The sequence below is a fragment of the Lotus japonicus genome, chromosome 2, assembly GCF_012489685.1.
Source record: "Lotus japonicus ecotype B-129 chromosome 2, LjGifu_v1.2".
Lineage (NCBI taxonomy): Eukaryota > Viridiplantae > Streptophyta > Magnoliopsida > Fabales > Fabaceae > Lotus > Lotus japonicus.
This window is the reverse complement of record NC_080042.1, coordinates 20,427,070-20,447,774: the sequence shown is the minus strand read 5'-3', so window position 1 is coordinate 20,447,774 and position 20,705 is coordinate 20,427,070. Positions and strand designations below refer to the sequence as shown.

Sequence of the window (20,705 nt, the reverse complement as noted above, 5' to 3'; positions counted from 1 at the left end):
GATCATCAGGGGCCTGCGGAATGACTAGGCTCGTGATGGGATAAACCTCAAACAGCTTTTGGAGAATCCCACCTAGCCACACCCAAATACCACATACCTCACGCCCGATACCCTTAAGACGGTCCAAGTTGGGATCAACTGTCTTTTTTACCAACCCCCCGTCCATCTAATCGAGGCCAATGCAAGTGATGCATGTTTCACACCACAAGAATACCACATCCTCTGATTCCACATCCATTAGGAACATTTCCTAAATCCACGGCATTCAGGACTCCTTCCTTAACAACAACATCTAAGACTCCACCCGAGTCTTTAGGCAATTGGATACCTTATTTAGAACTTTTTCTTCTTTAAAACAGTTTCATAGATTCTTCTTCAAAAATCATTTAAAAAAATCATTTTCTAAATCACATTTTCAAATCATTTGTCCAAAGCATTTTCAAGGGAGAATTTTAAAGAAGTTTCGAGCGTCATTTTCAAAGCGTTTTTAGAAAGTATTTCAGAATAAGAATCAGAGGTCATAGAATCTTTTGAAGCACCACTTCTTCACTAAATAGGGTTCCTTTGCCATCTCAAATTCGGGGTATTCCTCATCAGCATCACATCAAGAATGAGCGCACCATTTGTATCACAACTCAATAATCAAATCAAAACAACAACATAACTATATGCTCATTCATACATCACTATTATCACACATAAACATCATTAAACCTGCATCACACATTCATAAATCATATATCATGACAACTATCACATATCATTACAGATCAAGTATAAGGATTTTAACTCAGACAATCATCACAATCAAACAACAACACACAACCTAAGGAGGGTCCAACACCCATTTATTCCTACTATTATCCCTCATGAGTTGTTGGCATTCTCCCCGTACTTGTATTCTTTTCTACCTGTTGTAAGATCAAGTTTTGATCGTGTAGTACAACTCTGTGTTTTGATGATTACAAGTTAACGTTTTAGTATGAACAATTATGGTACTCTAACGTGTTTTCTGAGTGTGCTCTTAACAGCCTCTGACCTTGACATAATCTCACACAAATCAGAAGCACTTTGCTTAAAGAGTAACCCTAGCAACGCTTTCGCAATCTCTATGTTCAATCTGAACAGTAGAAAAGCTTCAGAAGATCTGAAGTTAATCAAGCTCTGATATGGACTCAGCTCACTTGAAGTTCTGAAGATCCAGACACTCTGAAGGTTCAGAAGCTCTGATGGTTTAGAAGACTCTGAAGATCCAGAAGCTGAAAAGTGGAGACTCTGAAGTCTAGAAGCAAACTGGCTCTGAAGACCAAGTACTTCTCCTCTGAGTTCAGAATCAGAAGGTACAACGGTCAGAGGATCCATGCTTCCCTCTGACTCTGATCAACAAGTTTCACAAGTTCCAACACGAAGAATTCCTCTGATCAGAAGTCAACAAGGTTAAAGGTCACGTCACTATCCAAAGTACAAAAGCAAGTGTACTATCCTGACGACCTAACCTAACATTCTCAGCCACAGCAGAAGCTGGAAATCCCAGATCTGCCCTCCAACGGTAGCATTCCCATGCAATGTTCAAACCCTAATCCTTGGAGTATATATAGAGGCTGAAGACTGAAAGATGTTGTTGAAGAAACTTATACGCGCAAGCAATATTCAAATCTTCTAAGCAATCTTTCTTCATCGAATTCATTGTGTTTACTACAAGCTTTTAAGAAGCAACTTCTTTGTAAACAATATTCTTTAAACAGTTGTTTAGTTTACCTTTAGGAGATCAAGGTTGATCGGATCCTAGAGAAGACTAAGAGAATGAATCTTAGTGTGAGCTAAGTCAGTGTATTGTTAGTCACTTGTAGGTTTCAAGTGCAGTTGTAACAAATCTCTGATTAGTGAATTGCCTTCATTCTAAGAAGGAAGAAATCACCTTCACGGGTGGACTGGACTAGCTTGAGTGATTCATCAAGTGAACCAGGATAAAATCCTTGTGTGCTTTTCTCATCTCTTATCTTAAGCACTTTACTTGTGTTTCTTACCCCCCTTTCTATCGTTTTTCATACCTTCACCTGTATGTCTTAACCTATTCTTGTTGCCTCCTCTGCACAAAATAATAATCACACAAATATATTATACTTCTTAATTAAATTTCTTTCTTTAGCAAAACATAATCAACCATTCATAGTCAATGTTGCTCATATCCACCTTCTCTTCCAAACGCCGTTCAAATTCTTGGCTTGTAAGATCAAATTTTTGGAGCAAACTCGTAGCGGGGGTGTGATTATTCAAAAAAATTCATCACTAAACCTTGTTCAAATTCTTGACTTGTAACCTTAAAAAGATCAAATTTTTGGAGCACACTCGAAGTGGGGTTGTGATTTTTTAGCCAAATTCATCAACTTTCTGTGTATCAATAACTGCTTCGACATTAACGTTAGACATGGATTCAGAAATTTTGAATTGCAGAACAGAGCAGAGCAGACAGGGAGAGTGGGGAAGTTGAGAAGACTCTAATGGGAAATAAGAGCCACCGCTAAAGCCCTTGAACCTGTCGCTGAAGGAGCTCCACGCCGCCGCCGTACGTGCCCGAAATTACCGCTGCCCACCACCTCGCTGCTGCTCACCGCGGTGGTTGCCTGCGCCATCAAAGTCGCAGGCCTCCCAGGTTCTGGTGGCTCTCCATCTTTAGATCTTCATCGCCAGCTTCCTTCTCCTCCTTCCACTCTCTCTCTTTTTCTCTTCTTCTTTTTCCTTCTTCTCACTTTTACCTCTCTATCTTGATCTAGTAGTGCTGGTGAAACATGGAGAGAGTAGAAGTGGGTCTTTATTTCCTTTACTACAAGTTTTTTTTTTCACGATAACAGTAACGGTTCACTTAAGTGAATTTTTTTAATACACTTGTCACATTTTCGTTGGACAAGACAACAGTACCACCAACACCTAGGCAACTGTATGTAAGTTTCACTTAGGAGTAAAACGGTGCGTATGCTGCACCCACCTGTTTCTTGAATCTCTCTGCTTCACCACCGCATCCCCGCTAGGCACAGTGCTTCACAATGTGGAGCGCCAACAACAGCAACAAACAGAGAACAATGCCATCTCACCACCACCACCAGCATCAGTGCACTCGCTCGCACCAGATCGGAGCCTTACTCCTCGTCGCCGCGACCTTCTTCCTCACAAGGCTCCTAGACTCCCCTTGCACCCTCTCCACCACCGCCACCACCACCGTCCGCACACCGCGAAACCTCCCTGAAGATCCGCCGTCCCTCAAGATCTACGTGTACGACCCCAACGAGATCGACGGCTTGAACGAACTCATGCGCGGAAGGGACGGTAAGATCACCGAGGAAGCTTGCTTGAAAGGCCAATGGGGTTCTCAGGTAAATTTCATACCCTCAATTTTTCAATATCATGCTAATTTTGTGCTAATTAGGACTGCAACTAATGTCAATTAATTAATTTATAGGTGAAAATACACAAGCTGCTCTTGCAATCAAGGTACCGGACGCGGAAGAAGGAGGAAGCAGATCTGTTCTTTGTGCCATCGTATGTTAAATGTGCGCGGATGATGGGTGGTCTTAATGACAAGGAAATTAATCATACCTATGTGAAAGTAACTAGCATTTCCACAGTTGAATTCTCTCATTTGGGTTGTTTTAGATGCATAGTAGAAATTATTTACCTTAAGTGCTTCTCTGTTTTTGAATTCTTAGGTGATAAGCCAAATGCCATATTTTCGGTTATCCGGAGGCCGAGACCATATCTTTGTTTTCCCCAGGTAAAATTTGCAGGTTTTGGTTATTTCCCATACTAAGAATACTAGCATCACGTTATTTCATTATTACCTCCATTTCTATTTGTATCTGGATAGAAAAGAGAATATACACAACTCAGAAGTATAATTAAGAGCGTCTTTTCCTATGCGTAGACGGAACTGAAATAGTAAAACATGAACTTCAAGGGAGGAAACGTGAAGGGAAGAAAGGAAGTCTTAGCTTCCATGGCTTGAATGTATTTTTAAGTGAGTCTCAATTTTTAGCCAAACACACTATAATTTGTTGGAATTGTTTTTCACTTTCCTATTTTATCCGTACTTAACAATTATTAGGGGGACATAAGAGTCTAATTAAGAAAATGATGATTAATGCTATCTTTAACTATTTTACATGGACAGATATATAGCCAAAAAATTACATGTCTCTTATAAATATGAATAGGAATGGAGTGAGTACACTCTTTATGAGTGGCCTATCTTTTAAAGAGTTTAATAACCATAAACTGACAATGTAAAAAAGTTTTACACAGTCATCCAAATAAAATCCATCAATTTTCCAGATCATGATTGAATTTGAATTTGAATTTGAATTTGAATTTAAATTGGTAAATGTATGATTGGATCCACGTGTAAAACTTTTACGCTGTCAGTGCATGTAAATTAAATCCTCTTTTCAAAGGTCATACTTTTAAAAAGCGATAAATTTACGAGACTAACGTATTTTGACTTTCGAGAAAATACATCGATCATAAAGAGCATACTAAAGAGTGTAGAAAAGAGTGCATTGCTAGCATTTTGTTTTCTTTTTCTTGAATTGTGAAAAAGCAAGTGGCCGTTCTTTTGGTTATCAAAGAGTGAGTTTACGTGCTATGTAACTCGTCTTGGTTACCTAGGATCGTAAAATCGTAAGAGTTCAAGAGTTAAAACTAGAGTTTAACTACCATGTCTGTCGGTTTTATAGGAAAAAACACCAATATGATTGTTTCTGTAACTGATGTTTTGTTTGGCACTGTCGATGATCTCATTGTTCAGTGGTGCTGGAGCTCACTTGTTCAAATCCTGGGCAACATATATAAATCGCTCCATTATTCTTACCCCAGAGGTGAGTTTTCACATTTTGTCACAGTTTTATTAGTTTTGTCTTCTCACCGGAGCAACTGAAGTGATGTTTGTGTATGAACCGAACTATAATAAATTGTGGCTTCAACAATGTAAGAGATGGAATTATGTACTGTTTAGAACTAGCTGGGGAACAAAGTAGCAAATGTAATGCATGTGAAGCAATGTAGATATAACAATGGGGAAATGCTTGAAAAAGCTGAATGGAGTTCATACATACATGCATAGAAGAAATGAACCGTTTATATGAGACTATTTATTATTTATCTTCACTTTGTTACTTTTTTTAAAATAAATATTGAGCAAAGGTTTAAAGTTCTAGAAAGAATAAAGTGAGTACATTTTAAACATTTATTTTCTTTTTGGTTGTTTTGATTTAGAGTTTTCCTTTTGTTTGTTTCCTTATGAACTAGGGAAAAGTTCAAAAGCTCTCATGAAATAATAACCTTCCACTGCTAAAGTAAATTTAACTGAAGTATGTGGTTCTAGAATTTTGTGTTGTCATGTTGTTAATGATGGTAATTCTGTTCATAAGGTTTGGAATGATAAATAAGTAAAGCTGGAATAGCACCCCCTTTTGTGGGTATCTGTTAGGAAAAAGTGCCAAATTGGAAGGCTTACATCAGATGGGTAGGTAATCAAGTAGGATAGGCACTATTACGTAGGCATTGTTTGTTAGTTAAGTGGATACCTTGTTAGGTAAGCTGATAAAATAGTTAATTAGTTAGGCTATTATATGTATTGGCAGGGAAACTAAAGGGAGTTAGTTAGTTGGTCAATTAGTTTTGAGTGGGAGAATCCAGGTTCTCAAATTTCTGTTAATCCCTATATTTTGAACCAGCATCTTGCAGTCTGATCATAGAGAGGATGATAGATGATTGTAATCATGGTTTGATATAGTAATCCTATCATAGGGTGTTGACTGTTTAAGTGAACTACTACCCCAAGGTGGTAGGCAGCTCTCATGCCTTCCGCGAAAACAAATAATTTATGTTCTTTGGGATAGAAGCAAAGGGCCTATGACGGTTGAAGGTCATCTACTACATCGAAAATTGTCTTGGGAAAGGCAGTTGGTTATGGACCTGTAGTTTATAAATATATTGTGTTGGATTCTGGTCTAATTCCCAACACAAGAATTCACAAATATGGGACATGGAAAGCTACTGCTGTTCAAAGTTCAAACTTGGCCCCAAGTTGCCAACTCTGAAGATTGAATTCAGGATATTTCAGACGGATTAGTCTCAGAAGGACACTGATAGGAAAACACGAACTGAATTTACCATGGAATTGATAGATAAAATTCCAGAGAAGAGTGCTTTGGTTACAAAGGAGAGACTGCAGTAGAATTAGAAACTAGGAAAGAATGAAAAGATCTCAGATCTCTGCCCTGGAAGAAGCCACCCAACATTTACTCAAATGATTTCCTACCTTCTATACCCCCTTCTATTCCCTCATAATCTCCTCCCCTTCACCGATCCCAGCTTCTGTTCCCCGTTCCTGCTGCCACATGTTCAGTTTGTTAAGATTTAGCATAACAAAATTTCATCACTACTATTAATAGACTAACCTCCACTGTTTTCCACATCGTTTCCCATTCCTTGTTCCTTTTATCCTTCTTCGGGATACTTTCATTGGAGGCACATGACAGAGCCCATCAGATACACTTTGATGATAGACATAAGTCTGGGGAAGGCTTCTGATACGAACACAGTTAGATTTTTTTATTGATGTAATGGTCTCTCTTCATGCCTTCTTTTGATTGGTCAATATTTTCAAAAGCAAGTTTCATACTAGTTCACTCTTTAGTGCAATATAGCCTCACTGTTGATAAATAGCCTTTCCAACCTCGCAAACTTACGTGTATTCAAGGAACCAATACTCTCCTCTCGATGGTCCTAATTACAATCAAATGACTAGCCCCCTCTCCCTTCTCCCTATTTATAGCAACAAGCCAGTAAGGTTTGGTCTGGCAGATCCCGAGTTCAGCCCCATCATGTACACGCAGTTTAAGAGAAAGCTTGAGATGTGGGATGCCCCATGGACAAGTTCTACAATCATGAGACTCAAGCAGGTGGACATTAAGATCAAGCTAAGAAAGGCTGCTTTAATATGTCACTCCATCTGCAATGGGGCCCCAGTGAAAGTTATTTCAATCGTTCAGGGAACTTACCCAACATTTCAAGTATTGCTTGGTCTTTATGCTTCCAGAATTGGGATCTAGGTTGGTGTTGTATAGCTTTCCCAGTTTTGGATCTTTTTGGGAAGCCAATAGGCAATAAGGCATTGCTGATCAAGTAGCTGGAGCTAAAGGGTTGAAGGGTAAGGATTCTTGGGAGTCAGCAGTTCTTGAGAATTTACCTAACCCTTTGATGCCTAACCCTTTTCGTTGATGAGATGGTGAACCTTTGGGTTGGGGGGTACTATGAGAAACATGCCCCAATTGGGAAAGCTTACAGGCCCAGGCCCTGTATGTTAGGTATTATTAGTTAAGAGCAGGCCTTATTTGGGAAGCTGTTAGAACAGTTAGATATTTAGGTAGACAGAGAAGCTAGAGGGAGTTAATTGGTCAATTAGTTAGGGTGTGGGAGATCAAGAAGACACAATTGTATCTCATTCTTGCTCCTCTTTACCCTAGTGGATATGCATTGATCAGACGTTGGAGGATGATGTACAATAAAATTTCCTTTTCTTTCACATTTTAAAAAATAATAAAAAACTAATAAATGTAATGTGGGGCTGTTGGTTGGCCCTTGGGCTTGCCCTATCTAGTCCACTAAATGAGTGGGTTGGGGATGATCAGTCCCCCACTTACCAGCGGGCCAAAACGGGGAGCTGAATGGGCTGGCCCTGGGGCCAGGGGCCTAATTGACAGCTCTATGCAGGTAACCCCTTCCTTGGTTAGTTAGTTAATTAGAAGAATAGTTAGTTGGATTTAGGGAGTTGGTTCTAGAGTGAGAGAGGGAAGTATTTTAAATAGTTGAGAGATGAAGGGGGACTTTTCTTTTGGATCTTTGTCATTGGGAATTGGAAGAGACTAGGTTCTCTTTAGTAATCTGGAAATTCATAGCATTCTTCAATAAACTCAGTTTTTCTTTCTTCTTCAGTGCTGGTTCCTATCATCATCTCTATGTTGTGTACCAGTATTTCTCAGTATGGGTCTATATTGTTTTTATTAATTAGAACAGTTGATTTGAGTTGTCTAGGTGGTCAGATGCATCCTCAGAAATGACACATAATTCCCTCTTATTTTTCAGTACTTGTAGAGGTACTGAAAATCCCAGGTTCCTCTCGAGCTGTGGAGGCATCGCTTAAAAACTTTATTCTCAATCCCGAAATAGAAGAATGGTTTTCTTAAAATTTTTAAGAGGGAAACTTTCACAAGTGTTGCTGTTCAATACAATTAGAAAATTATGGGTATCTTGAACTCCTTTTCTTTTTATTTGGAAAAAAAACTGCCCCTAGTATTTTCTCTAGTTGCATACTAAAATATCATTCCAGAAATCAACAGTGCCAGTTATAAATGGGAATTTGACGTCGATTCCCAGAAATGTTGCTATTGGTGTTTGATAAAATTAAAAAATTATGGGAATCTTTAACCTTTTTCCTTTTATATAAAATAATACCCGTAGTTGCAAAACCTCCATATTCCCATATCTTTAACTGTTGACTGTTGAGGCGCATAAGAAGATAGTGGCTTAATGCCTAAAATTAAAATGAGATTCTCTGCACTTAAAGTTTGTTCTTTGGCATTTCAATAGGGGGATCGGACTGATAAGAGAGATACTAGTGCCTTTAATACATGGAAAGATATAATTATTCCAGGTAATATTGATGATGGTATGACTAAAGCTGGATCTACAGTGGTCAATCCCTTGCCTCTGTCAAAGCGGAAGTACTTGGCAAATTATTTAGGACGTGCACAAGGAAAAGCTGGCCGTCTTCAGTTAATAGAGCTTGCAAAACAATTTCCTGAGAAGGTACATCATTCAGTGACTGTTTGGTTGAGTGTAGTTTTCTCATAGATAGCAGAATGCTATCTTTCAGGGTGTATTTAATTTGTGTTTTGTTAAATTACAAAATTTACCTGTGTTCAGTAAATGGTATGCTAAAGCAAACTTTACCTTGTGATGGCTCAGAGATAGCAAACTGCCAAACTCCATTTACTTGATTCCAATTCCAATCTCAATTGTTGGGCTTTGAAGAAGTTTTATGTTCATTGAATGTTACAAATTGATTGTGTTTGTTCTTTTTGTTGTGGTATTTCTTAGTAGTTTCTCCACATTTTCAGATGGTACTTTTCAATATTGTACACTTTTATCTCTCGTCCCTTGTAGTGACTGGCTTATGACAATGCTTGTGCTTGTTCAGGATTGGATGAGTTTTTATTATGATACAAAAAAATTTGTGCAGCATGTATTGATGGTATAACTATAAACAGTTGGAATGTCCAGATCTGAAATTCAGTGGAGCTAACAAGTTGGGAAGGAAAGAATATTTCGAACACTTGCGTAATTCAAAGTTTTGCCTTGCCCCACGTGGGGAGTCATCTTGGACGCTTCGCTTTTACGAGTCCTTTTTCGTGGTATGTCCCCCTTCCCTTTCTCCTTCCCTATAGACGTGCTTTACTTGAAAAGAAGTGACCATATTCTGTTTAACAGGAATGTGTTCCAGTTATAATATCGGATCAAATAGAATTGCCATTCCAGAATGTCATCGATTACAGTCAGATATCAATAAAATGGCCATCAAATCGAATAGGTCCTGAGCTATTGCAGTACCTGGAATCTATTCCAGGTCAAGATTCCCTTCCATTATCTCCCAGTTCCATGCATTCTATTCTACCCCTGTTGCACATTTTGGCATTAAATCTAATTTTTTTGGATTGTGCAGATCAAAATATAGAAGCAATAATAGCTCGCGGTCGAAAAGTTAGGTGCTTTTGGATCTATGCTTCCGATTTAGAACCTTGTTCGGCAATGCGTGGAATTATGTGGGAACTCCAGAGGAAAGTGAGGCAATTTCACCAGTCAACTGAAACATTTTGGCTGCACAATGGCTCGTTAGTGAACAGGAACTTGGTTGAATTTTCCAAATGGGAACTCCCTGTCTCTTTGCCTTGACAAGCTGTGAGAAAGTGTTTCTGTATAAAATATTTTTGTAATTATCATTCCAATCTTGATTCTTTACAAAGTCTCTATTAGGTTGTCATGTTTGTCATCCACTAGCATTATATATTTTTTCTTGGTGTAGCATAGTATTACTATTTTAAACAATTTTTACACGCACCAACGTGTTGGTTCTAGTGGTAGACAATCTAAATTCTTGTAATCATGATAACACAGGTTCGAACTTTGGAAAAGTCATACTTTAGGAAAGTCGTCATTTGGTGGGATGGTTTAGAAAACAATTTTTGCATGTTGATCTAATGTAAATATGTAATGTGCTTCAGTAAAGTAATTTTCTTTCTAAAAATCGGTGACTTTATTTAAACGTTAGACCATAGTTAATTGAACTGACATCAAACTCACAAACATAAATACCATCTTTAACACCATATGTTTTTCACTCCTTTTCCACTTTAATTATATACTTGTCTGTAATTATCTAAATGTAATGTTTACGTACATGGTTTCTGTTTGGAATGTTTTTGTTAATAAAATATTGAAAACATTTTGAATCTGTAGCACCTGAGCTTGCTTGGGTTATTTTTCTCTTTAAATCAGATCTCAATTTCAGCTGTAGTTTTGTTGGGAAGAGTCACGGCGAGGAGACGCATGGGTCAAGGCCAAGGGGAAATACCAAGGAGATCTTTAACACCACATCTTAACCCAAAACCTTAAGGCATTAGGTTTATGGGTCCATCTCCTTATAAACTCTCCCTCTTACCTTGACTTCTCCGATGTGGGACTTGACTCTAACACTTGATTCCAACAATCTCCCCCTTAAGTGTTAGTCCCTCTCAACCACATCACCCATGGTTCTTTCGTCTGCGGAAGCTATCAGTCGTCACTATGGTTATTAACCATCGGCCCCTCCTTAGAAGTTACCATGTCGTTACCATGGTTACTAACCATCGGCCTCTACAGAAGTTATCCAGCTGTTACCATGGTCCCACGAACCATCGACTCTGATACCACTTGTTGGGGAGACAGGGGAGTCCATGGGCCGAGGAGTAAGACACCAAGAGATATCGACGCCACATTTTAACCCAAAACCTTAAGACATTAGGTTTATGAGTCACATCTCTTATAAAGTCTTCTCCTTACCCAAACTTAACCAATGTGGGACTCAAACTCCGCACTTGAATTCTCAACAATCTCCCCCTCAAGTGCGACTCACCTCCACATTATCATGGTCCCTCTTCGCGGAAGCTATCCACCCTTGTACCGCAGTTCGCTGCTCAATGGAACTCGCCGCCTAACCACACTGCTAGGAAGACTTTCGACACAAGGAGTCGTTACCATGGTCCCACGAACCATCGGCTCTGATACCACTTGTTGGGGAAGACACGGCAAGGACCCATGGGTCAAAGCCAAGGGGAGATACCAAGGAGATCTTGGACACCACATCTTAACCCAAAACCTTAAGGCATTAGGTTTATAGGTCAATCTCTTTATAAACTCTCCCTCTTACCTTGACTTCTCCTGTAAGACCCAAGATTTTAAGCTTAGGATCAGTGGAAGAGATTTCCATTTACGATTAGGGTTGATGTATCGTGAAAGGAAACCTGAACAAGAGTTTACCAAATGAAATAAATTTATGAAGGAGAAAGTTCAGGAAAAGTCAAAGGATCGTACCGAAGTCGATAAAAGTTATAGCACGATCGATATACGCTTAAACCTAGGTCAGAAACCCTAGTATATAGCTAATTTTCACTTTTAGGCACGATGGAAGTTAATTCCAAAAATCTTCAGAGAAATGTTAGAACTTCTCTTTTTCCATATATCACAATCGTTTCAAGGCGAAACTCTAGGATCTACGAACGTCCGATTCCAATCATCGGAAGTTTGCCGAAACCGAATCCCAGGTATTTCAAAACCCTAGAATTTCTCGACGATGAAGACTTTTTCTATTCAGAGCTTCAAATGAATATTCTACACGCGTACACCCATTTCAATCTTTCTTCCGAAGGAAGTTTTCTATTCCGACATTCGATGCAAAAAGCAACTTATCGGGTAAAATAGTTTTATACCGACTATGCATTAGTTGCCAAAAATACAAGGAGACCTCTTTATAGTTTTGGAATTCTTTTGCCAAAACATATCTATTAATTCACGGAGAATGACGCCGAAAAAATCAGATTCGCGAAACTTTCATTTTCCCGCGAATTTCCAACCTTTATATATAGCAAAGAAAGGAAGAAAAACTCAAATTTTCCTCCATTTTCTCTCCTCAAGGCCGCGAGTTCATCCAAGGAAGAAGGAAGAAGAATTTTCTTCATTACTTGCTTGATCGTTGATCCGTTAGTTGCTGCTTCAAGGTTTCGAGGTATAGTCGCTAATCCTTACCTCTGATCGCTTTTTCCATAGCTTTTCTGTAGACTTTTCTGAGCCGATAGTTTATGGGTTTTTGCAAAACTATCCTGAATCTTTCATTTCTGATTCTAAACCTCTTCCTTATGCGCCCAAGATCACTTCTGCCGGATTAGATTTTCCGTTATGTCGCCGGAATTCTGCCGGAATCAATTTTAGCCTTAAATACCCATTTTTGGAGTTTTTGAGGTAAAGCTTCAACCTTTAGGCTAAAAACTATCGCCTTAGCTTAGTGTTAGTAGGATTAGTTGTCATAAACGTCGTTAGTAACGTCCCTGCAAAATTTGGTTTTTGGGATTTCAGTTTTGAAATTTCTAAGTTAAAAATCATGACCAAAATACCCCTGCGACAGTTTTTGATCCGATAATTTTTACGAGTTCAGAATACCCTTAGTTACGGCTAATGAAAGCATAGGAACCAAGTTTGATCGAAGAAAAATCGAGCCCCACAATTGTGAAAAGTGGCCGAGCCCCTATAGAGGAGGAGGGGGAAAATTCCTTTTCCGAAAACTTGTCCTTTCGCGCTAGATTATCGTACCTCGGAGTATGAACTACTTCGTGTAACCTTAGTGAGCATTGATAGCTTAGTTTCCGATAGATTTTGATAGAATTCTGTGGTTTTACTTTAAAGGTTCTTTTGAAGAATTTCCTGAAGATCAAGGAGCTCATTGTGAAGGAACGTTTGAGGAGAACGCTGGAATAACTAGAGGTAAGGGCAACTTACCTTACTAGCTAATGCTTTAATTGTCGACGAATTCGACTTGATTTATTGTTTATGCACTTGTTTGTGATTGACTGGGAAAAGTTTTCTAAGGCTTCGGCTGACAATGTAGATGATTCATCTACTGAATGTTTTTGGAGATTGACTTACATGCTATGTGCTATGTGGGTAATCTAGGATGTGTGGTGCATGCCTTATATGCTAAGTGCTATGTGGTTATTGCTTATTATGTTGATATATGACATGTTGATTGATGGTGCTGAGTTATTTATGCTTTAGCAAAGAAATCTGAGTTTCTGAATAGTGAGAATAGCGGGCAGGTCATGCCGATTTTATTTTGAGAGTTTTGAGAAAGTTCGATAGGACGAATGAGATTCGGGCCTTGTTATGGTGTTTATGGATCGAGATATTCTCTGGAGTCATTTGGGATTTGGAGATCCCGGGAACTTATAAGATTCGCGATAAGATTAAAAGGATCTCATTTTGTAAAGAAAACCCATAAGACATTAAACAACCTCTAAAATCTTCAAATAATGATAATAAACTCGAAAGGAAGCTTAGGATGATGATCTTAGTTTTGGAAAACGAGAAGTGTCGTCGGATCCAAGTGTTGAGAAAGTTGAGAAGTTTTGAGTATGTTGATACTCTTGTGCTGTGGGAGCAGTTATGTCGTTGGGCTATCCGAGGGATAAGCCGGGAGACTGATAGTTTTCGAGTATGTCGATACTCTTTGCTCGCTGAGCAGTTTTGACCATCGGATGGAGATGAGTCGGATGATTCGAGGAATCATCATGAGTTAAGTTTATACCTTCGGGTACAGTTTATGCCTTCGGGTACAGTTTATGCCTTCGGGTACAGTTTATGCCTTCGGGTACAGTTTATACCTTCGGGTAATTCGGACATCGACGGGGGATATGATCGACCGTGAGGTTAGGATCGACCTGTTGATTGTCGGGCATAGCGGAGGGAAAAGTCGACCCGCAGGGTTAGGACTGATCCGGCTATGTCAAGGTTGTAAGTGACACTCGGGGGTTATGGTCGACACAATGCCAGTGTTAGGACCGACTCAAACGTGCCCAGCCTATTCTTTATGCCTTCGGGTACAGTTTATGCCTTCGGGTACAGTTTATACCTTCGGGTAATTCGGACATCGACGGGGGATATGATCGACCTGTTGATTGTCGGGCATAGCGGAGGGAAAAGTCGACCCGTGTAAGGCCCTAAGTTCAATTTGGAACAATTTTATGGAAGTTCGAATAAAATTGAAGTTTTAGTTAATGTTTGATAGCTGGCAGATTAGAACTGTCAACTTGTGCGAATTTTTAGAGGGTCTTAACGACTTCATTTGGGAAAACTTCCTTCATGAGAGTTGTAGCCCTTTAAGTCTAGAAAATTCTCGAAGTGGAATCAGGTCATTCCGACCTCTGTAGCTCGAGATATCATCGGTTTAGTGACGATGGTCCTGGCTGTACAGTACCAGCGGATTTAATTGATGTGTTTCCTTTCAATTCCGAGTGTGATCGTGATATTACTAAAAAGGACTGAGGTTTTTGATTAGTTTCAGTTCTGAGTAAGTTCTTAAGTGATGGGGTCAAGGGTTTTGACTTGGGTTGGGCTTGAAAGAAAACAAACCCTAGCCCAAGAGAGGGGACGCAGGCTATGAAGGGTCTTGGGAGGGAAAGGGTTTCTTTTCACACTATTCTGAAGAAAGAAACCTTGAACACTTCTGAAACACGTAAAACAGAGGAGAAAGAGTGAGAGAAACTTTCCCCTTGCACCCTAGCCGTCACCGTCCCAAGCCCCACCACCGTCGACGTGTTCGCGCAAGGGAGAGAAGGAGTTTGCGAGTGAGAGGTAGAGAGGAAGGTCACGCGTGGGAGAAGAGGAGAGAAACCAGAACCTTGCTCTTCACTTTCATCTTTTCTTCAAGCCTAAGGACAAAGGTAAGGGCTGGTTCTAGGAATGGGTAGGTTCTTTAGGGAATATGCCATGAATTGCCATGAGAAACAACTTGAGTTTTGGACTGTTTTTGCATGATTTCCTGTACATGCTTGCTTGCTGGAATTTTTCTCTTGAAAAGCCATGAATATGATCCTCAAACGTTGTTTATGATCTGAATCTATGATTTTATGCGAGTTGCCATGGTATTTGTTAAGTTTTGTGCTATTTTACACTTGTTATAACATGATCCTTGCTAAATGTTTGGTTCTGAAATTTTGAGTAGATATTTGGGTCGTTGGGGCTGTACCAAGATTGCCATGATCAAAGGGGAAGGAAGGAAAATTATTTTTGAAAACCATAGAGCCATGGGAGTTTCGCTGCCAGTTTCCTGTACTGGACAGCGGACTTCAGAGCCCCTTTTTACCTGTTTATGGTCATCAAATGAAAAAGTGATTCAAATGAAAGTTGTAGATTTTCGAAATATCTTTCCAGACATATAAAAATCATAATTTTTGGTTTAGTAATGTGATCTGGGGGTCGTGTTTAGTAACTGTCACACCTGCTGTCTTCCTGTTCCGGACAGTTAGCTTTAAGGCCTAATATCACCTAATTCTGGGACTCAAATGAACAAGTGTGTAACTAGAGAGTTGTAGATATTTAAAATAGCTTTCTAGAAAGGTATCATACGTGATTTTTGGTTGAAAGATGCATTCTGTGGCTCTATTTTTGTGAAAGTTGTTTCTGCTGTCAATATGTTGAAGTTGCGATGATATATTATGCATGAGTGAATGTTCTTGCGTTCCTTTACGTGGATTATATTTATTTTCTGAGTTAATGGTTCAAGGGTCGCTCACCTAGCCGTAATTCCCTTGTAACCCGTGAATGTTGTGTTGTGAAGGTTGTTGTATAAAGAGTATGATAAGACTCTAGGATTGATTTTAGAGACTTAACAAAGAGAAAAGTGTAATAAACTCGCTTGCAAGTAAATGTGAATAATTGGACATAGGTCTGGTGAGGACTATGGACCATGAGAACGATGGTACCTTGCACGCGAGGGTGTTTTGTGGGTTGTACGGTGAGTCCCCACGTGATTGGCTGACTGCGGTCGCCTTGTGATTCTGTGGACGGACGGTGAGTCTGGCGGACGGTGAGTCCCCCCACATGATTGAGGGTTGTACGGTGAGTCCCCTCCGAGATTTGTTCATCTGCGGATGATCGTGATTATGGCCATGGAAGTTTTGGTGGGTTGTGTGAAGTGAGATTCCGTTAGTAACTGACTCTTTCCCATAAAAGACATATAATGTACTTATATTATATATGTTGTTGTTGATTTTGTCATTATCATTCTTTTGTTGGACCTGACCCTGCTTGTTTGCTATGTGTTTGTTTGGGGGGGGGGTAGATGGTCGTGAAGATAATGGCGATGACTCATTCTTGGGAGTTGATGCTACGTGACGTGCCAATACTGGAGGACGACTACACTTTAGAGGAAGAGGAAGAGGCTAAGGAATAGGGTTTGGGTTGAGAGTCTTTTGTTTTCTGTTGGGGTTGAGAGTTTCCGAAGTGTTGGTATCGAACAATTTTATTGCTTAAATTCGAATGAACAAGTTTTGATGTAATCTTTATTTTCATTCAGGCCTTTGTTTCGTACTTTTTACAGTTGGTTATTTAAAAAGTTTTACGAAGTTGGTTACTTCCGCGTGTTTTTTGGAAAGGTTATGTTTCAAGAGTTTTTGTAAAATGAAAGGTTTGTCATTAATTGAAGATTAATAAGTGAATCGACGAAAACTCTTTACGAAAATTGGTTAATTAGTTACTGTGTAACACTCGAGAAATCGGGGCGTTACATTGTGGTATCAGAGCTCCGGTTGAGAAACCAGAGCACTAAGGGTTTTGGGCTTACGAGTTTCCGAACTCGTTGATGTTTTGTTTTTTTTTGATAAAGATGTTTTTGGAGCTTCGCGGTGAGATTGGGTAGACTTGTGTGCTAAGATGTATGCGTGGCTGTGATTGTCTGAATAGTATCATTGCCGTGATACTTAGGATAGATTACTTATTGTATACTTAGATATTTTTTTTTTGTTAATTTGAGGGCACTGACATTGAGTTGTGGTTCTATTTCAAAGCAGGATTTCCATCATGCCTCCGAGACAGGACCCAACCAATGCTCAGCTTGCTCAAGCAATGGCCCAGCTGGCTCAGGTGATGACCCAGCAGGCTGCCACTGCTGCTGCTCAGGCCACGGCACAGCTTCAACGGGAAGCTGAAGAGAACACCCGGAGAGCTGAGGAGGATGCCAGAAGGGCACAACGGGCTGAGAGGGAGCTGGCACAGGACCGGATCCGCATGAGAACTGATTTCAATCGTCATGGACCACCTAAGTTCCAAGGCGAAGTGGAGCCCGAGAAAGCTGATCTTTGGATTCAGGAAATGGAGAAAATCTTTGAGGCTCTCCATACACCTGACGTTGAGAAGGTAAATCTGGCGACCTTTATGCTGAAGGGTGACGCTGAGTACTGGTGGCGGAGCGCCAAACAGCTGATGACTGCCAACAATGTGGCCATCACATGGGAGTCCTTCAAAAGGGCTTTCATGGAGAAGTACTTTCCGGAGACTGCCAGGGAAGACATGGAGAATCAATTCCTCAACCTGAGACAGGGGCTAATGACCGTGGGGGAATATGCTGCAAGACTGGAGACCCTGTCCAAACACTTTCGCTTTTTCCAAGTACGAGTGGATGAAGCGTACCTATGCAACCGATTCATGAGGGGTTTGAGGAATGACATTGAGGAGTCTGTGAGGCCATTGGGAATCAGAGTCTTCCAACAATTGGTGGAGAAAGCTCGTGAAGTGGAGTCGATGAAGAATCGTCAGAGGGGCAAGTATGACAGTGGAGGTCCGATCCGTTCTGGACAGAGGCCGACCGGACGGTTTGAGGGACAGAGACAAGCTGGTAGGTTTGACAGGGGCAAGGCTCCGATGAGGAAACCTTACCAACGCCCTACTGATAGGGTGCCTTTTGCTGGAAGTAATGTGGTACGTGCTCCTAAGGACGATGTCGTCTGTTACAAGTGCAACCAGAAGGGACACTATTCAAATGAATGTGGGAAGGAGTATGTGTGCTGGAAGTGCCAGAAACCAGGGCATGTTGAGAGAGATTGTCCTGATGCTGCTAAGGCCGAGCCAGTGCTGAATGCTGCCAGGGGAAAGCGACCTTCTGCTCCAGGTCGTGTGTTTGCAATGTCTGGGGAACAAGCTGCTGTGACTGATGACCTTATCCAGGGTACGTGTGTTATCGCTGAAACTTCTTTAATGGTGTTATTTGACTCTGGTGCTACACACTCATTCATTGCTGAGGAGTGTGTGAAAAAGTTAGGATTGCTAACTGCTGAATTACCATTCGATTTGGTGGTGACGACCCCTGCCGCAGATCGATTAGTTACGCGCACGGCATGCTTGCAATGCCCGTTGATTTATGAGGATCGGAAGTTCTTTGCGAACCTCGTCTGTTTGGGGCTTAAAGAGCTCGATGTGATTCTGGGGATGGACTGGTTGGCACAATATCACGTTCTGTTGGATTGTGCTAATAAGGCCGTAGTATTTCCGGATTCTGGCGTTACGGATTACTTGAATTCGTACAACTTGGGAAAGGGTTCACCAGCATTCGTAAACTCTATCGTAGCTGAGGCGAAGAACGACGGCGACGTACGCAACATTTTGGTGGTGCAAGATTTTGTGGATGTATTTCCGGAGGATGTACCTGGATTACCGCCAGTGAGAGAGACAGAGTTCTCCATTGATATTATACCGGGTACAGGACCAATATCAATGGCGCCTTATCGGATGGCACCAGCAGAGTTGACGGAGTTAGCAAAACAGTTGGAGGATCTCTCTTCCAAGGGATTTATCCGACCAAGTGTGTCGCCATGGGGAGCACCGGTGTTGTTGGTGAAGAAGAAAGACGGAAGGTCCAGATTGTGTGTGGATTACCGACAACTCAACAAGGTGACAGTGAAGAATCGTTACCCGATGCCTCGGATAGATGATTTGATGGATCAACTTCGGGGAGCTGTTGTTTTCTCGAAGATAGATCTGAAGTCAGGATATCACCAAATCCGTGTCAAGGAGGCTGACATACAGAAAACCGCATTCAGAACTCGTTATGGGCATTATGAGTATCTCGTGATGCCATTTGGAGTTACAAATGCACCCGCAGTATTTATGGACTACATGAACAGAGTGTTCAGGCCATTCCTGGACAAGTTCGTGGTGGTGTTCATTGACGATATTTTGATTTACTCGAAGAGTAAAGAAGAACACGAAGAGCATTTGCGTCAAGTGCTAGGAGTATTGCGGGAGAAGGAGCTATATGCTAATGGCTCGAAGTGTGAATTCTGGATGGAAGAGGTGAAGTTCCTAGGTCATGTCATATCAAGTCAGGGTGTGGCTGTTGACCCCAGCAAGATTGAATCGATCATGTCATGGGAACAACCTAAGACAGCAAGCGACATCAGAAGTTTTGTTGGACTTGCTGGCTACTATAGACGCTTCGTGAAGCATTATGCAAAGTTGACTTCACCGTTGACTCAGTTGACAAAGAAGAACCAACCTTTTGCATGGACGGAGAAATGTGAAGAGAGTTTCCAGGAAATGAAGAAGCGACTGACTACTGCACCGATACTAGCTTTACCCAAGGAAGGAGAACCATATGATGTTTATTGTGACGCTTCACACAATGGGTTGGGTTGTGTAATGATGCAGGAGAAGAAAGTGATTGCTTATGCCTCGCGACAGCTGAAGATTCATGAGAAGAATTATCCTACGCATGATTTGGAGTTGGCTGCTATAGTATACGCTCTCAAGATTTGGAGACATTACCTGTATGGCAGTACGTTCACGATCTACAGTGATCACAAGAGTCTGAAGTATTTGTTTGATCAGAAGGATCTGAACATGAGGCAACGAAGGTGGATGGAATTTCTTCAGGATTACGAGTTTGACCTACAGTATCATCCGGGGAAAACTAATGTGGTAGCTGACGCTCTTAGTCGAAAGGTTATACATGTATCCTCGTTGATGGTCAAGGAGTTAGAATTATTGGAGGCGTTCCGAGATCTGAGTTTGGATGTGAAGATAGCTCCCGGGAAACTTAGTTTCGGGATGGTGACGGTGTCGAGTGGGCTCTTGGATGAGATCAAATCGAAGCAAGAGACTGATGAAGGATTACTTGAGTGGCGCAAACTAGTTACTCAAGGGAAGGCACCGGAGTTCGCTATCGGAAACGATAACATACTGCGTTGCAAGGGACGGGTTTGTGTACCCAATGACGCAGCTATGCGAAGATTAATCTTGGATGAAGGTCACAAGAGCAGGTTGAGCATTCACCCGGGGATGAACAAGATGTATCAAGACCTGAAAGTTCATTTCTGGTGGCCTGGAATGAAGAAACAAGTAGCTGAGTATGTGTCGACATGCTTGACTTGTCAGAAGGCTAAGGTGGAACATCAGAAGCCAGCAGGAAAACTACAGTCGTTGGATGTTCCGGAGTGGAAATGGGATAGCATCTCTATGGACTTCGTGACGGCGTTACCCCTAACACGAAGAAGATTTGATGCAATTTGGGTAGT

The 20,705-nt window shown here is 40.8% G+C and overlaps 2 protein-coding genes across 2 annotated transcripts; both read left to right on the top strand.

Moving 5' to 3' along the window:
* Positions 1–2,962: 2,962 nt before the first annotated feature.
* On the top strand, positions 2,963–10,300 carry LOC130737754 (probable beta-1,4-xylosyltransferase IRX10). The gene is made up of 8 exons (XM_057589604.1): positions 2,963–3,371; positions 3,458–3,604; positions 3,705–3,769; positions 4,799–4,868; positions 8,644–8,862; positions 9,324–9,467; positions 9,544–9,679; positions 9,776–10,300. Exons 1-8 carry the CDS (start codon positions 3,045–3,047, stop codon positions 10,003–10,005), a joined length of 1,338 nt encoding a protein of 445 aa, XP_057445587.1. The 5' UTR covers positions 2,963–3,044; the 3' UTR covers positions 10,006–10,300.
* Positions 10,301–17,217: 6,917 nt separating this feature from the next.
* On the top strand, positions 17,218–20,435 carry LOC130736202 (uncharacterized). The gene is made up of 2 exons (XM_057588047.1): positions 17,218–19,022; positions 20,411–20,435. The coding sequence occupies exons 1-2, from the start codon at positions 17,218–17,220 to the stop codon at positions 20,433–20,435; spliced, it is 1,830 nt and encodes a 609-aa protein (XP_057444030.1).
* Positions 20,436–20,705: the final 270 nt, after the last annotated feature.